The 18,766-nt window shown below is 45.8% G+C and overlaps 1 protein-coding gene across 1 annotated transcript in view; it reads right to left on the bottom strand.

The window, feature by feature from the left end:
- Positions 1 to 18,766, bottom strand: part of kiaa0825 (KIAA0825 ortholog) — a gene marked incomplete at both ends in the record, with an annotated part of 289,583 nt that overhangs the window by 138,883 nt on the left and 131,934 nt on the right. Inside the window, 3 exon segments of the mRNA XM_080738825.1 lie at positions 1,991 to 2,097; positions 2,795 to 3,192; positions 8,390 to 8,656. Of these exon segments, the coding sequence (XP_080594951.1) occupies positions 1,991 to 2,097; positions 2,795 to 3,192; positions 8,390 to 8,656 (772 nt within the window).

Raw genomic sequence — 18,766 nt, forward strand, 5'->3', positions numbered from 1 at the left:
CCGAGTCAGCGCCGCCAGGGTTTTTCTTTTTCTTTATTTTGGCAGCACGATGCTGAATCATCCGTTTTACGAGAACAGGCAGACGGACGGAGGGACGGAGGGAGGGACGGGGAGTTCTGGGAAAAGAGTCAGCGTCACGAGACCCCCCCGAGTCAAAGGTCGCGCGGTCGTCGGGCGAAGCCCGCGTTTTTCCAGTCGCTGCTGCTGTGGCGGCGTGTCGCGTCGCTTCCCAGACAGACGGATGGATGGATGACAGCGGGTTCATCATTTAGAACTCATAAGACTCATAGATCTCGGGTCGGACGACGAGGAGGAGGAGGTTTTTTTCTCCTCCGGTGAAAAATGGCTTTGGGTCGGCGGCAATACATCAAGGTTTGAGCGCTCAATTAAAAAACCAACAAAAAGAAAACACAAAGAAGCACATCTCATTTAATTGTTCCCGCTTCCCGGATATATATGGAATGTCAGCCGGCAGAAAGGAGCCATGAATCTCAGGATGCTTCTTCTTATTTGACTGCTCCACCCTCATCCCCATCGTCCCCCGTATCGCTGTTGATCAATCATCAAAATTAGACATATCTGGGAAATTTGCAATGACGAGCGTTTTTTCAGACGTCTTGTGTATTGTTAAACACATTAACCCTGGTGTCCCTAGTATGTTTTTATAGGCGTAAATGTCAAAAGAGTTCAATATCTTTTAAAAAATAATATTCAATATCAGAGAGCCACTAGATCGGCTATTTTGTTAGGATTAAGTGGTTAAATGTTGATCAATCAATCGTTCAATCGATAACTGCTCTGAGAACTACGATGGATTGGATTAACGCCTTCAAATTTCAAACTGTATCATAATATCATGAACCACTGACATAATCAATCTGGAAATCTGTATTTACAATTTTCAGAACTTTTATCCGCTACACCTCACCTGCAGAGTCAAATATTGTATTTTATTCCAACCCACAATTATTTGAACCTTGGCCACTATAGTTTGATTGTGTTTATTCTTACAAAACATACATTACCCACTTCAGCCCAATATACATTTTTGGCCATTTGACAACAGCCAATCTACAAGCTCACAATGTGTTGCGATGCGACATATTGTGAGCTAGCTTGCAGATCTGTTATTGTCAAACAATTTTTATATATTTGAAAACTTGTGAAATGGACAGCATAATGGGTATTTTTACCGTGTATACTTTGATACCAATACTTTTCTACTTCTGGACTTTTACTTGTAAGGGCACGGTCGGTCACACCGCACTTTAGTCTACCTATGACAATGAGGGTGGATTCCGCCAATGCATTCCAATGGGAATGGAGTGCTTGTTTTAGTTATTGTCTCCACCAGCCGAAGGCTGAGGGAGAGTATGTTTTCCCCTCCGTCCGTCCGTCCGTCCGTCCGTCCGTCCGTGCGTCCGTGCGTCCGTCCGTCCGTCCGTGCGTGCGTGCGTCCGTGCGTCCTCGCAGTTTGTGAGCAGCTAATCTCAGTCACCGTTGGCCCGATCGCTGCCAAACTGAGCACACACACTCCCTGGATGCCAATCTAGAACCTCTGCCCCACATTTTTCAAATCAGCCTCATGGTGGCGCTATAACAGGCCGATTTGTGTGGCCTGGTTGTTACCAGCTAATCTCCGGCGCCGTTGGCCCGATCGCTGCCAAACTGAGCACACACACTCCCTGGATGCTAATTCAGAACCTCTGCCCCACATTTTTTAAATCAGCCTCATGGTGGCGCTATAACAGGCTGATTTGTGTGGCCTGGTGGAGACCTGTGCTCGGAAGAGCACTGCTTCTAGTTTTAGTTATTTTTTTTCTTCTTTCTTTTTTTTCTTTCTCCAGAAATCCGCAAATGGCAGCAAACCTCTCCATTCCCATTGAAATGCATTGGCAGAATCCACCCTCATTGGTAGAATAAAAGTCACGGCGTGTCAGAACAGAGTATTTCTATATTGCAGTATTGATCACTGTCATTGACCTCTCACCTGGGGGAGCAGAGCTTGCGGGCCCTCTGGAGTTGCAGCGCGGTCCATTTGGGTCTCTTCTCCTCCAGGCTCTGAAGCACCTTGTTGACGGTGGGTTTGGGGACGCCCTGACAGACAGACACAACATAACATACATGTCACATACAGAACATGTGAAATGTGACATGAATCATTTGACTTGAGTCATTTCTTTGCAATTTTGATGCTATATTGATGCATCAACAAGAAAATAAACAGTTTCACTGATAAAGTTGATCAAAAGGAGTAGGCTGAAGCTAAGAGTGTATATTAAGTGCCTATCCTACGCACACACACCCTTAGTTCAACATGCCTGCTTCATTTTCACAGCAAAAAAAATAAACACGAGCGCACGCACGCACGAGCGCACGCACGCGCGCACACGCACACGCACACACACACACACACACACACACACACACACACACACACACACACACACACACACACACACACACCACCTTAAGCCTCGATCAGAGTCGGCACCGCGGTGAGTCATAAAACTACAACGTTACGTCATTCCTCGCGGTGAAGAGCTTTCCACCGCGAGTCCCGACACATCTCTCTGTTATTACTTTCAGACAGATAGGCTCTTCACCCCGTTCACTGATTGGTCGATCTAGACCAGTCAGTCACGGTGAATAGGACTCCACCGTGACGGACTATGATGGCCTTCACTTATTTTCTGACTTGAGGTGGAAAGCTTACCACCTCAAATTTGCAGTGGATAGCTCTTCACTGCAGACTCTGATCGAGGCTTTATACGGTACACCCCCTCTTCCTTACCTTCTGTTGAATGCCCATGGTGGCCTGCAGGCACTCAGCCAGCAGGGCCAGGCGCTCCTTGGCCCTGCTGTCCAGACCCGGACCAGCGCTCCGTTCCAGGGCCGGGGCCGGGGCCGGGGCGGGGGCCTGGGCCTGGGCGGGGGCCTGGGCGGGGGGCTCCTCCGGGGGCTCCTCCAGGGCAGCCAGCAGCAGCAGCCCCTGCACCAGGCCCCCCAGTAGGGTCCAGGACAGCAGGCCCGTGGCGCGCAGGGCCCTGGCGTGCTGCTGGCTCTGGGAGGAGGAGAGGCGCTTCTCAGCCATGTGGAACAGGTAGCGCACGGGGAGGGGCACGGAGGAGACCGCCGCCGGCAGGTTGACCAGCACCATGGACACGGCCTGGACGGCCAGCGATATGACACCTGCTGAGAGAGAGAGAGAGGGAGAGGGAGAGAGAGAGAGGGAGAGAGAGAGAGAGAGAGTGAGAGAGAGACACAGAGAGAGAGAGAGAGAGAGAGAGAGAGGAGAGAGAGAGAGAGACAGACAGAGAGACAGAGAGTGAGAGAGAGAGAGAGAGTAGAAACAAGGTTTAGTCTGAGCCTTAACCCATTTAGGCCTATAGAATTATTGAATGCTTTGACTATTGAAAAATAGCAGATATATAAGCTCACAGCGCGGGCACTCGGTGCCGCGCTGTGAGCTTGTATATCTGCTATTTTTCATTAGTTAAATCATAAAATAATGATACACTATAATGTGTATCCATTCTAAATGATTAAAGGTCTCATGACACCAAATGTATTTTCTCTTTTTTCCCCCTTTTTTCTTTTATTTTTAATTCTTTTGGCATCCTGAACTTAATTTCCCTCCAGAAAACTGAACTTTGAACATTCAGTGGATGTTCTGTGGTCTGGGGTTTCTGATCAATTAGGCTAAACTGCTCACTGGAGTAGATTTTTCAATTAAAACCTTTTAATACTTGTTTGAAAGACCATGATAAAGAATGTTATCATGTCATGACATCTTTATATGCACCTTTTGTATTTAATTTTTTGTGGGGACTGCCGATGTTAATTAGCTATGATTTATACATAAGGTAAACTACATTGATATACTATTGTTCATTAATATGCCCCCATAATATGTCCCGAAATAAACAAATGAAGTAATGAGTGAGTGAGTGAGTGAGTGGTGAGTGAGTGAGTGAGTGAGTGAATCTGGAAGAATTTGGTAAAAAAAACTACAGAAGGACCTGCTGTTAACACTTATGTTGCTATGATTTTTTCTCTTCAATGTCCCACGTTGCCATGGTTACCATAGACTTCCATGTAATTGCGCAATTGTGTAAAAAGTGCACGCCCGTGCCTAGATGATGCACCACGTGTGTTCACACTGTTCACAGCTTTCAAACAAAAAAATCCGCTTGGAAATCCGTTCAGGCATTCATGATTTATCAGCCATTATGTTTTCTTCAGATGTAAACAAACATGGCTGCCATGTTTGAAAGAATGGGTCGCGTATGGGGGTTAAACATGCAATTTCGCGATCGCGATCATGCCTAATACATTTCTGGAGGTCCAAAAAAAAAAAAAGAAAAAAAAAATTGAATTTCTTTTTTTTTTTTTTTTTCAAAAACGGCCCAAACTCGGGAAACTCGGGGTTGGCACAGCACTAGTACCTTTTCAAACTCGGGAAACTCGGGGTTGGCACCAGATGTGTTAAATGTTGTGTTCAATTATTAATTCCTTTGTTAAGTATGCGTAGGGTTGCCAACTCCCAGAGACTCAAATAAGGGACACCTTCTGGCCGCCCGCCGAAGGTGGGTGGCCGGGGAAAAAAAAGTATTTTGAGGGGGGTCAACAGACTCAACACGCCTGAAATGCATAGAAAACTGCATTTTGGCACAGTCACAGACACTCAGAGAGTTATACCTACAGTATAACACACAATACATTACAAACACAACAGGTCTTACATCTGCATCAGGCTACATCTGCATCAGGTTACACTTACTGTAACATTGCATACATATCATAATCATAAGGAAATTAAATGCTTCAACCATACACCAGATATAGCCTATAACAAACCCATGGCTTGCCATGTAGACCTACATTTTACTAAGATACACTTCAACTGAGGCATATGGCCTACTGTACATAGTCTAACACTGGTCCCCAAACACTGGGTCCCATTTGTGAGTCACAGAATTATTTTTATGGGTCCTTTAATTTTTTGTTTCCTACATTTTGTTTTCATGATTTAGTAATTTTATGAATAACTCAAATGAAAATCTAAGACATTCCATAAATTGGAAAACACATATATAAGAAGTAGTGAAAATAGCCGATCTACAAGCTCACAACAGCTGTGCATAGTGATGTGTTGTGAGCTTGTAGATCTGCTATTTTCACTAGTTTGGGTAAATGTTTCATTTCTCTTTTTGGTCTTGGGCTAAAATGTTTTGGAACCACTGGTCAACAATATACTGCTACAGAGAAAGGGGGAACAAGTAATCTGCTTGGAGCTCTTCAACATCCAGATTCTCAAGAACCCATAGTATTATAGCATTTTGCCACATACAGAGTACAGAGTATGGTACAGACACACAGACACACACAGCTCACCTGCTGCAGATGAGACTCATTCTTCTCAGTTTAGTTTTGTGTCGCCGGCGCTGGCTCGCATTCAACAACGCACAGCAGCAGAGTTCATGTTACACAAGGACTGGCGCAGCACGCACGTACGTGACGAGGCACCCCCAGGGTCCTAGAGCCCTTCACATACAGCACACACACACAAAGGCAGGCAGACGATGCCTGGCGCACGCACAGAAAAATATATATGTGCATAGTCCCTTTACCGGGACAAGCGACGTCCCTTACGGGACGCGCCTCTTTCAGTCAGAATACGGGGCGTCCCGGCCAATACGGGACGGTTGGCAACCCTAAGTATGCGTAAAATAAGCAGTATTAATAAGCAATGAGCCTAGTCATTACTGAGAAATAAATCTGCTGAACTCAAAAACAGACACACTGTCTAATCAGAGGCTCAGAGCACCTGACTTCCATACAATCCAACACGGCAGCTATGTAAACAAACACCATTCACAGTACACTGCAGAATGTTTTTGAAAACATTTGAAGCGAGAAATAAGACCGAATAGTAACAGAATATTGATTTTATTTGATCAACAACTTCCCGTTGTTGTTTTCTGAGCCGAGCGCATTGAACTGGATGCACCTGGCATACATTAACATTAAAGGACTACTTTCATTATCGTAAGCAATGACATCCTTTTAAAGTCAATCAAATCTTTTGTTTTTGTCGGGTCAATGTATTAATGACTTTATTAAGTAGCCGTGGAAATAAGCAGGATAATCAATGGGGCCTTTCAGGGTGCTAAAGACGCTCTGACAGGCGGCTGACTAAAAGACCAGACCAGGATTTCTCTGCCTCTACGAGGGCTCAACTTCAGTCAAAATAAACAAAACTACTCCGCTCGCCTACTCACCTAACCAAGGGTAGTTTTGCGTTGTTGAAAGTCTATTCTCCGCAGTGGGAAACCTCTCAGCACCCCTCGACCGCCACTTATTTCCGGGTTGTGTCTGTGGTGGCTCGAGGTGGATGCATTTTATTTCATGACAAAAATAATGTATTTTACAGAGTGGGTGGGGTGCTGAGAGGTTTCCCACCACAGAGAATAGACTAAACAATGCAAAACTAACTTTGGTTAGGTGAGTAGCGAACAGTGTTGGGAAGAACGCCGTTACTTGTAACGACGTTATGTAACGAAACTACTTTTCTCGGTAACTAATAACGTAACTCGTTACCTTTCCCCATTCAATAACGCCGTTCTAGTTACTGTGGTGTAAAGTGGCTAGTTACTTTCAGTGGTCCAAATGTTTCTCTCCGCAGCGGCCGCAGAGCGGAGTCTGCCTGTCTGCTGCCTGGGTCATAAACTTATTGCCTCTGTGTCTGTGGTAACTCTCACTAGTCAAGTCAAACACATGCTTGGCTTAGCACACTAACTTGATGCACTGTAGAGGAGCAATGATTGGTTGACCTAGCTTAAAGATTCAGGCTAAGCCAATCAGAGACGGCCTTGGGCGGGTCTTAAAAAATACACACAAACTCAAAGCCAACGCACACACATTGTCACATAAACGGTGAAGAGAGACGGAGGCACGGAGCGGAGAGTTCTCCTGTCTCCAAATGCTGGCGAGATCTCGAGACAACAGCAGCTTTGGAGCTTGGAAACATTATTTTAACTTTGTGGAGATAAATGGCCCTGAAATCTACTCCACCAAAATCGCCAGCATGTCACCCAGAGTGAACCAAACTGATTGATTCCAAGCCACGTAATGCAAGTGCTAGCTAGATATGAAACATGCTTGATCAATGATGCTTTCCATGCAACCTTTGAGTCTGTTAACGCAGTCTGTTGCCTTCAGATAACTACTAAGTGTTGCACAGCAAAAAGGCTACAATGAATATATGCCTGTCAACATTTCTAAACATATCTTTAGCTTTATTGTTCCATTGCATTTCTATATGCATAATTGCTACAATGTCAGGGAGTTGTATTTTTTTGGAGCGGTGAAAGCGCTCCCAATAGACAGGTATGTCTGTGGCTGGCTGGCTATGTGGCTGGCTGGCTGGCTGGCTGGCTGGCTGGCTGGGTATGTCTGTAGCCTGGCAATACCTTGAGTGGCCACACTAGTTAAAGGAGGGGCGCTGTTGTGCAGGCACAACACACACACACACACACACACACACACACACACACACACACACACACACACACACACACACACACACACAGAGATTCACCGCTCCACTTCGAACCGAGGTTTGATTTTCTTTATAAGGTCATTATTGAAGCCCCCTTAAAAAAAAAAGAAAAAAGTGTAACTGACTTTTTCCAGAATGCTTCGTTTTGATATATATTTTTTTAAAGTAAAGTAAGGTAACTAGTAACGAGTTACCTTTATAATTTAGTAACTAGTAACGTAACAAGTTACTTTTTCAGAGCAGTAACTAGTAAAGTAATAAGTTACTTTTTTAAAGTAACTTGCCCAACACTGGTAGCGAAGTAGTTTTGTTTATTTTGACAAAGTATGCAATATGCCTGTAATTTCCCCACAGTTTTTTGTTTTTCCCTGTTTATTGTTTTACTCTTAGTATTGTAGTATTTCGTTCACCACACTAGAGTCGAACCCCGATCTCCAACTTGGCAGACCGGCAGGTAACAAGCAATGCCAAGAGGGTTAATGTTAGGGTTAGGGTTTTAAATGCGGCCGGCCGGGTCTTTAGCAAGGTTGCTATAGTATTTTACATTTGTTTGTGTAGAGCACTTTGGTTCAACGCTGTTGTTTGAAACGTGCTCTATAAATAAAGTGGATTATTGGATTGGATAGTTCAGCAATGTGTGAAATGTATGGGAGTGAACTTTAAACATCTCTGTGGGGCCTTTTCCACCGGCAAAGAACTGCTTCGTGTTCTTTCTCGAGCCTATGGGATGAACCCATGAAAGTTGCCATCCCATAGGCGGGAGAAAGAACCCAAACCGGTTCTTTGCCGGTGGAAAAGACACCCTTGTGTGAGAGAGTGTGACACCTTTGCTGGCAGGATCTTTCCCCCCCTGGGGCTCCGCTGGTGGGGGGCTGTAGCTCCACTCCTTGGGGACTTTAGACAGGACGCTCTCTGGGAGGAGGGGACCCCCACGTCTCGACGGCCCTCCGCCGCCGCTGGGGGGCTCCCCCTCCACGGCCCCCTGCCAGGCCGTCACCATGGACACCAGATGTCCCAGAAGGCCGTGGGTGGGCTGGGAGACCACGGCGTGGATGCAGCTGACCACCGCGGGGACCGGCCGCGTGCTGCGCTCTGGGAGGGGAAGGAGAGCGGGTAGGATGGAGGTCAAATATCCTCTCTGTTCGGGTGGAAAACTGTTACTTTTCAAGGATGGAAATTCCAAAATGGCAAATCTAGCACATCTACAAGCTCAATGTGAGGCGCTTTGCTTGCAGATGTGCTGATTTTGATGGTTTCGTGTGGCGCTGTGGTATGATCAATTAAGGCATCAATTTACGATAAAACGCAAAAGGTTCAAAGAAACGTGTAGATCAGAGGTTTCTGCCCGACACACGCGCACGCACACGCACACGCACACGCACACGCACACGCACACGCACACACACACACACACACACACACACACACACACACACACACACACACACACACACACACACACCCTACGGCGACCATATATTGAGAGGGTAACAAGTCTGTTCGCCCGTTCAGCCGTTCGCCAATTATTATTTGCTGTTCGTTCACCCAGGAGGTGTCCATTTGCCTGGAGTTTTCGCCAATAACTGTCAGCAATCATTCAATTTGGAAGATTTCTATGTGTGTCTATGTGTGTTTCTATCCACTAGTATTCACATCATAGGCTACACAAGTTGAAGTCTTAACACATAGGAAGCCATCATAGGGTTAATGGAACTCATCGGGGCGCGTGTGCGCGCGACGTGCGTGCATACATCGGCTTGAGTGATGGTCCCGCATCATAACGTTAACGTGGTCTTGTATAATCCATTTCATTGTGTAACCGAGTCGCTCCATCGAGCTATCATTGCGGGGCAGGCCCCGTTCACATAACATGGAGCTAGAATGAGCCTCTGTTTACCAGCGCTCCCCGCGCGCGATGCGCGTCACCAGCACGCGTCATCAGCGAGCGCCGCTGAGGCTTATGGGTAATGTTTTTGTTAATCTGGCGATAAAATTATAATATTGATTATTATGTATTGGTAGAAACGACAGGAGTGCCACAATTGATGTTAATACGTTTCCAGACCTCTTTTTGGCTATTTTTGGATTGTTTAGCAGCCAATGTGTTAAGGTACTGTACATTAATCAATAAAAATAAGAATAGGTCATTCCTGGGCGAAAGTCATGCGAGCACCGGGCGAAAGGTTGGGCGAAATATCCTACTTTCTTAGGCGAACGGCCAGGAGGGCGAACAGACTTGTATTCATTGAGAGACATGCTGAGCTGCATTCATGACCCAACCAGTCGTCTGGGACAGGTTTGCTTTCTGTCAGTGGTGGAAAAAGTACTCACATCTTTTACTTGAGTAAAAGTATCAATACTGCAATGTAGAAATACTCTGTTACAAGTGAAAGTCCAGAAATCAAAATGTAAATGAAATGAACCCTTATTGAAAAAAAAACTAAGTTGTCCTTTAAGGATAATTATGTGTTAAGCACTTTGAATGGCCTTGTTGTTGAAATGTGCAAATCATACAAATACACTTGCCTTGCCTTGGAGATGTGTTCAGTGTACCAGTGCATGACTGCACTGCTAACCAAACTCTCCAAAGAGGACTATTTTGGAGAAAGAAAAAAAACTCTGTAGTGCTAAAATAAGGCAGGATTTGGGGAGAGATTTAAACATTGGCTTTTAACGTACCACCATGACAGATGTGTTGTTTAAAGCCAATATAATTGAGACATGGACAACACAGAGACTTGTCAAAAGCTCTAGCGGGGGACGGGGGTCCTCCTCCTCCTCCCATTAACGCACCCCTCAGTCTCCCAAACATCCCCGAAAGACAAAAGATCCATCAACGTCGACAACCCAGAGACGTGGACAGCTCAGCTCAAACACATAAATATCGGCCCGCTGAAATCTTTTCGCCTGCAACGATGACAGTTAAAAAAAGCCCACTCACAGTCACCAGTGTTGACATGTCTGCTCTTTTTGCTGGTTTCTGTAGTTTGCTTATTTGGGCTTGTTTCCTAATGTTGTTTAAACTCTTAAAGGGGGTTCCCCTGGAGCTTACTATGAAAAGCTCCACTGGCTGTCAGTCCGTCTGTCCGTCACGTCACGTCACGTCACAATTTTGGCCTTATTACTCTTATCTCCAGAACCGTTGCCCCTATCCATATGCCAAACTTTGCACACAAACTCCCTGGATGGCAACTCACAAACCTCCAGCCCTGATTCCTCACATGCCCCTCTTCTAGCGCCACCATCAGGCTGATTTTTGCAAAACACATTTTTGGACACTGTTCCTACATATATAGCCTTAAAATCACGCAAAGCGCTACACAGTATCTCTACAGTCATGTCATCAACATGGATCTGTCCCATTTCCCATATTCCTTCCTGATTGGCTACCATTGCCTTCTAAAGTTTGTGTATGCGACGTGGCGGTCGCTTATCTCCCGATTTAGGGAGTCTTACTGGTTAAAGTGCTTATTGCGACCGAAGGTCGCATTTACCCTGAAAAACCTTGTCGCTTGAGTGACCTTTTTCTGTACAGGAAGTGATGTCAGTGTGATGTCAGTGAGTCGTGACATCACTTCCTGTACAGGGCGGCTACACAAGACTAAGAAAGACAAAACAAAAAGAGAAGGATACACAAGACTAAGAAAGACAAAAAAAGAGAAGAATAAAAAAGAAAAAAGGAGGAGGAGGATAAAGATACCAAAAGGAGAGAGAAGAAAGGGTGGATGAGGTACAATGTGCGGTATCCTCCTCCGATCTGATACGGGGCGGCTGGACTTAGATCACCTATGAAAGAATGTCCATCCACCTGGAGAAAAGAAAATGTAACAAGGAGGTGGCAACGGAGCGGCCAGATAAAGTTATTAGGCCTGGATCCGACTTTAAGTCGACGCACAGGATTCCCTAAGTGTAGCGCTTATTCGCTCTTGTATCAAACCGGTACTCGAAACGTTCTTAGAATTTAACATATTTTCTAAAGTAAACGTTGGGCATTTGGACCTATACATGGAGAAATGGAGCAAACCTTTTTGGCCTAAACATGGAGATGTGGAGAACACTATATATGGAGATAGTCCAGTCCATCATGTCATATGGGACTACCGTCATAGACAGTAGCCATTGTTAGGCTGGAGTCAATGGCTGTCTGTCTGACTGTCTGTACAGGAAGTGATGTCACATGACATAATTTTTATGCCCATATACGAGTCATTCTGTACCACATCTCCATGTTTAGGCAAACTCCACACAGAAAGGCCCTATCGCCAACCCCACCTAGGGTGTGGGCGATAGGGCCTTTCTGTGTGGAGTTTGCATGTTCTCCCCATGTCTCCTAGGGTTGATACCCTCACAAAAACATGAACAAACTCCCCCAGAATGACAACAACTAGAATCGTCAGAGAAACGCTGTGGTTGGCCAGACGGTCAAGAATTGGCGCGACGGGCGAGGTCGCATGTCACCCTGAGGTCGCATGTCACTCTCAGGTGTCTTACTAGTTATATATAGTCAGTTAGTCACTTATCTTTTTAGGCTTGTTTTCATAGACCTGGCTGCTTGTTCATCTCTCGCGCAATCTGGCAACACCGGCCTATACTCGCATCAAACTCGCCGTGCTATAGTGTCAGATGTTCCGCATCAAAGCCAGGTGCTGCCGCAGACGGCGTGCGGAGGCCCAACGCTCCCCCCCAGAAACGCCCCCACCACCACCCCCTCTCTCTCTCTCTCTCCCCTCCAGGTGTATCCCTCGTCTTTCATCGCCGTTGCCCTTTTAATATCCCGCTCCTCACGCTGACACAAGAGAGCAGCTCCACAGTGCGAAGTTGTAGGACATCCATAAACTTCCCGCTGCGGCGGGCAGTAAAAAAAAAGGCCCAAAGCGCTCACAGCCCGACGGGGAGAGATTTAGTGCGGTGCTGCTAGCGTAGCGCGCAGCGTATCGCTGGAGGGGCATCGGGTGGGCATCTCCCGGGATGCCTAACAAAATCTATGACCTCCGACCCCCGCGGGGAGGATATTATGATCTAAGGTTTTCCACCCACTCCCGAGCAGTGATTGGTCGCCGAGTTCGCTCGTCAGCCTATTACGATGCTGTCGGGCAGGAACTCTCATCTCCATGTTCTAACTTTAAAAATATATTCTAAATCATAATGGTTTTCTGAAAAACTTGTAAACTTAAAGATGTTTTTTTATCTGTGGTTATCAAAGTTTTTCATGTGAAGGACCCCTAAAGTTATATGTATGGCCACCGAGTTGCAGACCCCATCTCGAAATAGTATGTATCAGGGACGCCTGATTTGGAATCGCACATGAGTTCTGGGCGGAGCCGTTTGTTTTCACGCCCGTCGGCAGGTTAGTTACTCATCAGCGTTAGTTTCAGTGAGGTTAGTTTTAGGGTTAGGGTTAGAGTTAGGCATAGTTTTACAGAGGTTAAGGTTAGGGTTAGAGTTAGGGTTAGGCATAGTTTTACTGAGGGTAAGGTTAGGGTTAGAGTTAGGTTTAGCGCTCCCTAGCTCCAGTTCAGCCAATCAAAAGCTTCCATGGGCGGGGTTTATATATATATTCAAAGATTTGCAAAGAATGTCACGATTTTTAAAAAATAGCTTTTTCAAGCTCGCAGCGAAGCACTTGGAGGGGAAAGGAAGTATTTGTTCCTTCTACGCTCTACGTCCTAGCGGGGAAAATCACCCATGTCAAGAAGCGGCCTGCTCACTCCTCATGTACTGAAGGAAGCAGGAGCTCAGTTCGGGGCTCTCCCCAGGTTAGCAGAGGGAGAGCAGAGCCCAGGATTACAGTTTAGGCAGTTGGCACTGGGTGAAAAATGGGTTACAAAATCGTGGGATATAAAAAATAAAAAACGGAAAAAAAGAGCGCGTTGTGGCAGGTGAGAAGCACGTTGTATACTTTTCAAAGTCACTCCTTTTGCCAAAAAAACTAAAAACAAACTCAATGTGCCCGTAAGCGTATTATTGACCAAAGCGGAATCGATTCCCAACTCACACCGTTGCGGTGCGAGTGGAGAAGCGGTGAAAAAGCTTAACTTAATCTGAGAGAGTTAACTCGCTGACAGCTCAAATGGAAAGCAGAGGGAACTCTGTGGTGTGTGCGTTTGTGTGAGCGTGTGTGAGTGTGTGTGAGCGTGTGTGTGCGTGTGTGTGCGTGTGTGAGCGTGTGTGTGCGTGTGTGTGCGTGTGTGTGCGCGTGCACGCGAGCGGGTGTTGTAACTCTGTAACCAAAAGTGTAATACAACGTTTGGGCGCAGGCCATGCAGCAATTAAACTAATTACTCTGTGAGGATAAATTATGGTTCGGTGACATTGAAAATGTCTCTCTTCTCCCAAAACACACACACACACACACACACGCACGCGCACGCACACAAACACAGGTTTGTATTACTACTTGTGAGGACATCAATGTCTCTCTCTCTCTCTCTCTCTCTCTCTCTCTCTCTCTCTCTCTCTCTCTCTCTCTCTCTCTCTCTCTCTCTCTCTCTCTCTCTCTCTCTCTCTCTCTCTCTCTCTCTCTCTCTCTCTCTCTCTCTCTCTCTCTCTCTCTCTCTCTCTCTCTCATATCCTAATGCTCCACTCCAATCACCCTAATTTACGCAACAATAATTACCACTCAGCCAGAAGAGAGGAGTCCATCTCCAGAATGAGGTTGGTCCTCAGCGGGACTTCTTCTTAACCGATTAACATCGGAAACGCGTTATTACTTCAACCGGTATGTTATGCTTTAAGTGCCGCGCTGAAAGCTTGTAGATCTGCTATTTAAAAAAAAAAAAATCCAGAACATTTGGGTACGTCTTTGAATATTTTTTGATGCGATTCCATAAATGTCCATAAACCTTTTCTTATCAAAGACTCCCAAAATTACATACGTATCGGACCACCCATCTCAAAACATGTTGCTCCTTTTCTGGATCCCCAGAAAAGCAGAGATTTGAGTTACAAAAGTTTGCTTTGAAAAGTACCATATATAGATAAAGATTTTTAAAAATATATATATGTATGACTTTTTCAAAAATAGCAGATCTACAAGCTCGCCGTGTGAGCTTGTATATTTTTTTTCCCAATATCTAAAGTATAAAATAATTCCTAATGCCTAAATGGGTTAAAAAGCGCTGGATCACCAGGGTTAGGAGGAGGAGACCCACCCCCCAAAACACCCTTCAGTCTAGGAGGGGTCCACGTGTGTCATCATCAGAGGAATGTCAATAATGTGGCGGCTCCAGACAATTTTTAATGGGGGTGCTGGAAGGGAGCTTGGCTATTAATGGAGGTGCCAAGTAGTTGTGGATATAGCCTACCGATTTATATACAGTATAAGAGCCTAAACAAACACACATTTATTTATCTTTATTTTTGCTGGGCTCCAAAAGCCTATACGTACAGCCAAATATCTTGTGCTGCAGCGCAAAATCCGCTATTCTGTTAAACAACAAAAATATATATAAAAAAGAAAAGCCTAGTGTACTATTATTGACAAAGCAAATCACTGTTCAATCAGTACCATTCAAGTATCGCATCACAAGTGTTAAGTCACATTAAATAAATGGTAATACCATCAACAAAAGGAGTGATGTATAGGGCAGGCTATAGGCTGCACACAATGCAAATACTGATCATTTCTGGCACATTTTATCTTTATCTTTTTTTCACCAATGTCACAGATTTGAACAAATCTGGCTGATCATTTCTTGGGGGTGCTACGGGGGTGCAATGGGCTTCTTTGGAGGTGCTAAAGCACCTGCAAGCACCCCCCTAGCGCCGCCTATCTCAAACACCTGGAACGCGCCCGTGTCGTGTTAGATTTGAACCACTGTCTACTCGCTCTGTGTCTCAGAGGTAGGCTGCGGGGCAGTATAGAAACCTGCCTACCAATGACATCATCAGTAGGCAGGTTAGGCCATTTCCTTACAAGATTTCAAAGTATTTTCTTTTCATGAATTCATGAACAATGGCTTGCTAACTTCACCATGCTAACTTCACTTTCCAGGAAGTTTGGAATATCATAATCGCCACAGACACCCGTACGAGTAGACAGAAATGATGGCATCTCATAATGAGCATAACTCAAATTATAAAATGGGTGAAGTCTTCCTTTAAAAGTCTATGAAACTCCCCGAAAATGTAGGCTATCGAACAAAATAAAAGATTTCTCTGATGATTTTGTTGTCGATGTATTCTTTCTCCTAGCTGGGATGACGGCGACACAGAGAAGATGAGTCCGTGGGACATGGAGCCCATTCCTAATGAGGGTGAGTCTCTCTCCAGTGACATGCACTCACACACACACTATCCATTATTTTATGCTTTAGCTATTGAAAAATAGCAGATCTACAAGCTCACAGCGAGTGCTGCGCTGTGAGCTTGTAGATCTGCTGTTTTCACTACTTCTGTGCAACGGCCTTGTATGATGAAGCAGGGGTTTGCTTTGAGAAAAAAAATATAAATTTGAAACTTGGAGACACGAGGTTTCTGCTCGACAGTGACGATTTACTTTGTTGGCTGCCCAGCCCCCAAAATGGAACGAAGGCCGACATTTTATGTAATTTCCTTTTTCCTAATGGCCGGCCTCGACCAGCCGGGAATGAACCGGCCGTTCGGGAGTTGTCCCGCTTTTCCCAATGGCCAGCACGTCCCTGGTAGAGATGGACATGAACCCTGGTCAGGGACGTGCTGGCCATTGGGAAAAGTGGGACAACTCCCGAACGGCCGGTTCATTCCCAACCGGTCCAGGCCGGCCATTAGGAAAAAAATAAAAATACAATGTCGGCCTTCGTTCCATTTTGGGGGTTGGGCAGCCAACCAAGTAAATCGTCACTGTCGGGCAGAATCCTTGTATCTCCAAGTTTCAAATTTGTTCATTTTTTCGCAAAGTAAAGCCCTGCTTCATCATACAAGGCTGTCCTACAAAAGTAGTGAAAACAGCCGATCTACAAGCACACAACGCCTCACGGTGCGAGGCGTTGTGTGCTTGTAAATCGGCTGTTTTCCCTAGTTTAAATCATTTTTAAAATGGTTTTGGACATACAAGGTTTCCACCCGACAACGACGAAATATAACTCATGGAATTGGCCCACTGGCTTGTCACTTGTCATGATCTGAAATGGCAAATCTTTGAGTAGCAGCAGCAGCGCTATAGAGAGAGATCTCTCTCTATAGCGCGCAATGAGGGCCTCTCCAACTCTTTTTCCCGGGCTGAATCAGGGGCCCAGCATTTAGTAGTGTGTAGAGTGTAGAGTGTGTAGAGTGTAGTGTGTAGTGTGTATTTAGGTAGTGTGTAGAGATGGACATGAACCCTGGTTCATACCTGGCAGTGTGTAGAGATGGACATGAACCCTGGTTCATACCTGGCAGTGTGTAGAGATGGACATGAACCCTGGTTCATACCTGGCAGTGTGTAGAGATGGACATGGACCCTGGTTTCACCTGGTAGTGTGTAGAGATGGACATGAACCCTGGTTCATACCTGGCAGTGTGTAGAGATGGACATGGACCCTGGTTTCACCTGGTAGTGTGTAGAGATGGACATGAACCCTGGTTCATACCTGGCAGTGTGTAGAGATGGACATGAACCCTGGTTCTACCTGGTAGTGTGTAGAGATGGACATGGACCCTGGTTTCACCTGGTAGTGTGTAGAGATGGACATGAACCCTGGTTCATACCTGGTAGTGTGTAGAGATGGACATGAACCCTGGTTCATACCTGGCAGTGTGTAGAGATGGACATGAACCCTGGTTCATACCTGGTAGTGTGTAGAGATGGACATGAACCCTGGTTCATACCTGGTAGTGTGTAGAGATGGACATGAACCCTGGTTCATACCTGGCAGTGTGTAGAGATGGACATGGACCCTGGTTTCACCTGGTAGTGTGTAGAGATGGACATGAACCCTGGTTCATACCTGGCAGTGTGTAGAGATGGACATGGACCCTGGTTTCACCTGGTAGTGTGTAGAGATGGACATGAACCCTGGTTCATACCTGGTAGTGTGTAGAGATGGACATGAACCCTGGTTCATACCTGGTAGTGTGTAGAGATGGACATGAACCCTGGTTCATACCTGGTAGTGTGTAGAGATGGACATGAACCCTGGTTCATACCTGGCAGTGTGTAGAGATGGACATGAACCCTGGTTCATACCTGGTAGTGTGTAGAGATGGACATGAACCCTGGTTCATACCTGGTAGTGTGTAGAGATGGACATGAACCCTGGTTCATACCTGGCAGTGTGTAGAGATGGACATGAACCCTGGTTCATACCTGGTAGTGTGTAGAGATGGACATGAACCCTGGTTCATACCTGGTAGTGTAGAGATGGACATGAACCCTGGTTCATACCTGGTAGTGTGTAGAGATGGACATGAACCCTGGTTCTACCTGGTAGTGTGTAGAGATGGACATGAACCCTGGTTCATACCTGGTAGTGTGTAGAGATGGACATGAACCCTGGTTCATACCTGGCAGTGTGTAGAGATGGACATGAACCCTGGTTCATACCTGGCAGTGTGTAGAGATGGACATGAACCCTGGTTCTACCTGGCAGTGTGTAGAGATGGACATGAACCCTGGTTCATACCTGGCAGTGTGTAGAGATGGACATGAACCCTGGTTCTACCTGGCAGTGTGTAGAGATGGACATGAACCCTGGTTCATACCTGGCAGTGTGTAGAGATGGACATGAACCCTGGTTCTACCTGGTAGTGTGTAGAGACATGAACCCTGGTTCATACCTGGTAGTGTGTAGAGATGGACATGAACCCTGGTTCTACCTGGTAGTGTGTAGAGATGGACATGAACCCTGGTTCATACCTGGTAGTGTGTAGAGATGGACATGAACCCTGGTTCATACCTGGTAGTGTGTAGAGATGGACATGAACCCTGGTTCTACCTGGCAGTGTGTAGAGATGGACATGAACCCTGGTTCATACCTGGTAGTGTAGAGATGGACATGAACCCTGGTTCATACCTGGTAGTGTGTAGAGATGGACATGAACCCTGGTTCATACCTGGTAGTGTAGAGATGGACATGAACCCTGGTTCATACCTGGCAGTGTGTAGAGATGGACATGAACCCTGGTTCATACCTGGTAGTGTGTAGAGATGGACATGAACCCTGGTTCTACCTGGCAGTGTGTAGAGATGGACATGAACCCTGGTTCTACCTGGTAGTGTGTAGAGATGGACATGAACCCTGGTTC

Source organism: Nannobrachium achirus (assembly GCF_963921795.1).
Source record: "Nannobrachium achirus genome assembly, chromosome: 12".
Taxonomy (NCBI): Eukaryota; Metazoa; Chordata; class Actinopteri; order Myctophiformes; family Myctophidae; genus Nannobrachium; species Nannobrachium achirus.